Genomic DNA, 5,717 nt, shown 5'->3' with positions numbered 1-5,717 from the left:
ATTTTAACAACTTTTTTTTTGACATTTTAACAACATTTTTAAGACATTTCAACAACTCTTTTTTTTTTATATACATTTTAACATTTGTTCGACATTTAACAACATTTTTTCAACATTTTGTGACATTAAAGGAGCTATATGTAAGAAAAATAAAGCAAATAGTCATGAAATCCTCCTAATATGTCACAGAGACTAAGGAATAATGTTCATATAACATACTGATCTCACCGACAACAATAGTACAGCCAGAATATTCGCATTTAAAAAACATATTAATGTTTTCAATTTGTGTTTTTTTTGCGCCACCCACCGCCATCTACCAGTCAAGCAGTCAGTAGAGTCTCAGCATCAGTTACAGTTACGACTGAGCTACAGCAGCACGGCAAGCAGCATTAGCAGTGTCCCGGTACATAGCATTAGCAGCCGGCTCCTCCTCTGCTGTATCCTGGCAGCAGCGTTAGCAGCAGAGAAGCCGGACTTGCTCGAACGGTCTGCTGGAAAACCAAAGATCAAGGACGCGGCGACGCAGCCCTGCCACGGCAGCCGCCCGTGGGCAAACAAATCAGTCTCCAGCGTGCTGCTGTCCAGCAACCTCGAACCTGTAGAGGAGGGGGGGCGGACAAGACTCGCGGCAGTATTTTGAATTTGAGTGCAGTAACCGTTTTGGCCACATTCTTACACACAGTGCGTTTAAATCAAAACATTATTGTACATTTTATCAACTTGTTTCAGACATTTTATGAATATTCTTTGACATTTAATCAACACTGTGTTGAGCAGTTATTAACGTATGTATTTTTCAGACTGTCTTATCGGCTGTTTGGAGATGAGAAGGGTTGTGAGCGTCTCCTGTGGGCTACAGCAACACTAAGCCCATGAGCTTGCCTGAGAAGGACTCAGGAATCACATGTAACACATGTAAGTGGCAGATTGCTTTTACTCGTGGGGGAGGGGCATAACACTTTAATAAAGCATCTGATTGGACGTTACATCAGTGTACGTCCTGAGCGCAGGATGAGACACATGGAGGACTCTGAGATCAGCTCAGACCTGCAGAGTCTGAAGCCAGGACGTGTTCCTTTAAACTGGGCACTGAGCATAGAGGGGGCGGGGTCTGTCCTGGGGGGCGGGGTCAGCTCAAACCGGTCTGACATCACAGAGAGGAGGACTGTGTCTCTGTTTCGTGTTTTGAAGATGAAGTCATCTGGAAGGAAACCTCGCCCTCCCTCCTCCACACACACACACACACACACACACACACACACACACACACACACACACACACAAATACACACACCCCTCTCCTACCCCCGTCGCCATGGTGACAGCCCTCTCCCTGTGGGTGTGGTGGAGAGACAATGAGCCTGAGGCTGAACTGCAGAGAGAGAGAGTTAACCCCTTCATCTCCGAGTCATCCTCCTTATTTATTTATTTATTTATTCATCATAACTGTTTGTGTTTCAGTGACGTTGTGTTTTTATTTACTGTCTGTAAGATATAAATGTTTATTTATCTGGTTTATAACTTTGATTAGCTGATAATAAATAAATTGTGTGAATGTGTTTTTATTTGTTTTTATTTCATTCATTAATCACAAATCAGATTTTATTTCTAAATGCTTATTATTTATTTATTTTTTTGCTATTTTGGTTTGTTTATTTTATATTAATCTTAAATGTTAAAATTATATTTTTTGAATGATTTATTATATTTTACTTTATTTGGTTTGTTTTGTATGTTTCCTTTAAACATTATGGCTCATCAATGTGGAGGTTTTTTATTTATTAATATCAGATTTTATTCCTTGATTTATTTTTCATAGATAAACATTATTATAATATCTTTTCTAATTCATTTATTTTATGTTTTTAACAGTTTTATTTAAACTTTGATTTTATATTATTTTAAATGTTACTTACTTCATCTTTAATATTTTTGATTTAATGTGTATTTATTTGTTTTTTATAAGCTTCCTTCAGAATTATAATGATTACATTTTGTCGCTCATCGAAGTTTTTATTTCTTTATTATTATATTTAGATAATATTTGCCACATTTGTATGATTTTCTTTTTTATTCTTATTTATTTTTTATGTATATTTTATATTATATTTGTTGTTTTTTTATTTGTGTTATTTATTCATTTTTATTGTTAATGTCTATTTGATTTAATTAAATTAAAATGAATCAAAAACTATATTTTACAGTACTTGTCATTATGAGTATGAATTTTTATAATAAAGTATTTTTATTTATTAAAGGTGTCTTTTATTTTGACGTTCCTGTGACTTCCTGCGACACAAAGGTGCAGTCCACCTATATTTACAGACAGAGCTGTTCACGCTGTGGGAGTGAAGGGGTTAAAGGTGTGGACGTTTCCACAGTTGGGAAGTTAGACGGAAAGTTTTGCTCTGAGCCAACCAATCAGAGCGCAGCACACTCTGACACACACACACACACTCTCTCAGGGAGCTGCTGAGGTGGAGCTCAGTGTTTTTCTGCAGCTGAAAAAGTTCCTGCACTTTGAGGAGTTTTCGGTCGGACTGAGGACAGAGTCGTCATGGTGACCACTGAGACCCACCAGAGCCAGGACCTCCTGGTCCCCCAACAGAACCAGGACCAGCAGGACCAGTTTGTCCAGCAGGACCTGCAGGAGGAGGACCAGGTCTCCCCCTCGTCCCCCCTGGCGGGGTTCGACCCCGAGTCGATGGGTCAGGGTCCCGTCAACGCCATCACCGTCCTCACACTGCTGGACAAACTGGTCAACATGCTGGACGCCGTGCAGGAGAACCAGAACAAGATGGAGGTGAGCCACGCCTTAACATCAGGTCTGAGGGCGGGAGTCTGCCACAGACACCAGTACAGGAACCAGAACTGACACAAACACCAGTACAGGAACCAGAACTAACTCCAGTACAGAGAGAGATTTAAAGAAATCTAGTCAACTCGTGCTTCAACTGCATGAAACAACAGTTGACACAAGTTCAATGTTTCACAAGGTTGCTGCTCCAGGGTTGCCAGGTCTATAAAAACCATCAAAACCAAATTCCATTGAAAAAACTGTCGATTTAAAAGCAGTTTGTGTTCTTTCAGTCGCCATGATGTTGTCTGTAACTATGTAAAGACAACATGTGTCAATGTTGATCCAGAGACTCAGAGCAACTTTCCGAACCAAACTCCTCTCAAAAAACTGCTGATCTAACGTTGACAGTCACCCCGTGTTTCCTGGTTCAGGGTTGCCAGCTCCATAAAATCCATCCAAACCAAACTCCAGTCAAAAAACTGTCGATTTAGTCATAGCTTTAACCGTTGTCTTGGAAACAGTTTGTGTCATGTTTTTGGACTCTCTCTTAATCTCCTCTCTCACTCTGACCTCATTTTGCTTTTCTCTTACTTTTATGAAAGTTTTGAACACACACACACACACACACACACACACACACACACACACACACACAGATCTATTTCTGTCCCTCCATCAGACGTCACATGACCCTCAGCAGCACTCGCTGGTCGCCACATGTTTCACTCTGCTGTGACTGTAGATTCCTGACATGTTTGTCATATTGAGACACTTCAGCACAAACAATTTAAACACAAACATCATCTCCTGGCTGAGACCTGTGGGTGCGTTTATTCCTGTAGCAGGCGTTGCCCTGCAGACCAGCCTGTCACTGGTTAATGACCACGTTTATAACAGTAAAACACTCCAGTGACTCGTTAAGACTCTGAATCAGCTGAGTGGTGATTGGCTGGCTGTGTTTCAGGTGCACCAGGTGGAGATGGAGGGCGTGGTCAGAGGGATCCAGGCTGACATGACCAAACTGTCCAAAAGCCACAGCCACACCTCCAACACCGTCAGCAAGCTGCTGGACAAGAGCCGCAAACTGTCCGTCACCATGAAGGAGGTACGACGCCCAAATATATTTACACCTGTCACTAAATATATCACACCTGTCACTGTCACTAAATATATCACACCTGTCACTAAATATATCACACCTGTCACTGTCACTAGATATATCACACCTGTCACTAAATATATCACACCTGTCACTGTCACTAAATATATCACACCTGTCTCTAAATATATCATACCCGTCACTGTCACTAAATATATCACACCTGTCACTAAATATATCACACCTGTCACTGTCACTAAATATATCACACCTGTCACTGTCACTAAATATATCACACCTGTCACTAAATATATCACACCTGTCTCTAAATATATCACACCTGTCACTAAATATATCACACCTGTCACTGCCACTAAATATATCACACCTGTCACTGCCACTAAATATATCACACCTGTCTCTAAATATATCACACCTGTCACTGTCTCTAAATATATCACACCTGTCACTAAATATATCACACCTGTCTTGTTGTGCTTCTGCAGGTGCGTGACAGGATGGAGCGTCAGGGTGTCCAGGTGAAGAAGCTGGAGGCAAACCATGCCCACCTGATCAGCAGGAACAACTTCAAAGTTCTCATCTTCCAGGTGAGTGTGATGGAGGTCAGAGGTTAAAGTTCTTTGTTAGTAAGGTTCTCCTCAGATCGTCTGGTTCTCCTCAGACGGTCTGGTTCTCCTCAGATGGTCTGGTTCTCCTCAGACAGTCTGGTTCTCTTCAGATCGTCTGGTTCTCCTCAGACGGTCTGGTTCTCCTCAGATAGTCTCCCTGTCTGTTGGTGATTGTCAGTCATGACCTTATTTGGTCGTCAGCTGCAGCAAGAAGTGAACTGGAGTTCTCAGTGATCCGTGGTCATGTGGTCTGGTTGTCATGGTAACAACACAGTGAGTTATGAAGTCAGTGAGTGGAACAGTCAGCAGTTCTCAGGTCAGAACTGTGTGTTCTGTATCAACAGGTGAGTGTGTGTAGATCTGTATGAGCAGGATCACTGTGTACATGTGTGCACATGTGTGTTCTCTGTCCCGTCTCACCGACACTAAACATTCCCGTCCTCCCTAAAATACCCAGCATTCCTCAGTGCGTGTGTGAGTGTGTTCAGTGGGTGTGGTTCTGTGTCAGCTGTTTAACCCTTTCAGTCCCTGTGGGAACGAGGAGCTCTGGTCTTCGTCCTCCTGTTGGTGTTGTTCTGGTGTAAAGACCTGCATATCAGGATATGGACAAAAGTATGTGGACGGCCCCTTTAACAGTAGGGTTCTTCAAGGACAGTTAAGTTGTCCACCGACAGTATGGTTCTCCATAGATTTTATGATTTTCCACAGATAGGAAAGTTCCCCCATGATAGTTACGTTCTCCATGGACAGTAAAGTTCTCAACAGATCGTACTGTGCTCCTCTGAAAATAAAGTTTTTGCAGATAGTATTGTTCTAGAAAAACAGTAAAGTTCTCCACAGATAGGAAAGTTCTCCTCTGACAGTTACGTTCTCCACAGAAAGAAGGGTTCCTCACGGATCATAAGGTTCCCCTCAGACAGTAAAGTTCTCAGCAGACAATATAGTATTCCTTTGATAATCAAGTTCTCCACGTATAGCACTGTGTTCCTCTGATAGTAAAGTTCCAGAAAACAATATGGTTCTCCACATACAGTAAGATTTCCACAGCCCACCCACAGCAGAGCGCAGCACACTCTGGACCTGCTCATTACAAAGGGGGTTAATATTTCAAACGTCAATGTGGTTGATGTTGCTCTGTCTGATCATTTCTGTGTCTTCTTTGACCTGTCTGTTTCTCCCAAACCAC

General features: G+C 41.9%; 1 protein-coding gene across 1 annotated transcript in view; it reads left to right on the top strand.

Moving 5' to 3' along the window:
• Positions 1–2,384: 2,384 nt before the first annotated feature.
• LOC126403573 (caveolae-associated protein 2-like) overlaps positions 2,385–5,717 on the top strand; it is a 12,078-nt gene continuing 8,745 nt past the window's right edge. The window contains exons 1-3 of the mRNA XM_050066321.1: positions 2,385–2,806; positions 3,768–3,908; positions 4,409–4,510. Of these exons, the coding sequence (XP_049922278.1) occupies positions 2,561–2,806; positions 3,768–3,908; positions 4,409–4,510 (489 nt within the window). The 5' untranslated portion in view covers positions 2,385–2,560. The remainder of the gene's footprint in view (positions 2,807–3,767; positions 3,909–4,408; positions 4,511–5,717) is intronic.

This window comes from Epinephelus moara, chromosome 16 (genome assembly GCF_006386435.1).
Source record: "Epinephelus moara isolate mb chromosome 16, YSFRI_EMoa_1.0, whole genome shotgun sequence".
Taxonomy (NCBI): Eukaryota; Metazoa; Chordata; class Actinopteri; order Perciformes; family Serranidae; genus Epinephelus; species Epinephelus moara.
This window is presented reverse-complemented; position numbering and strand designations above follow the sequence as displayed.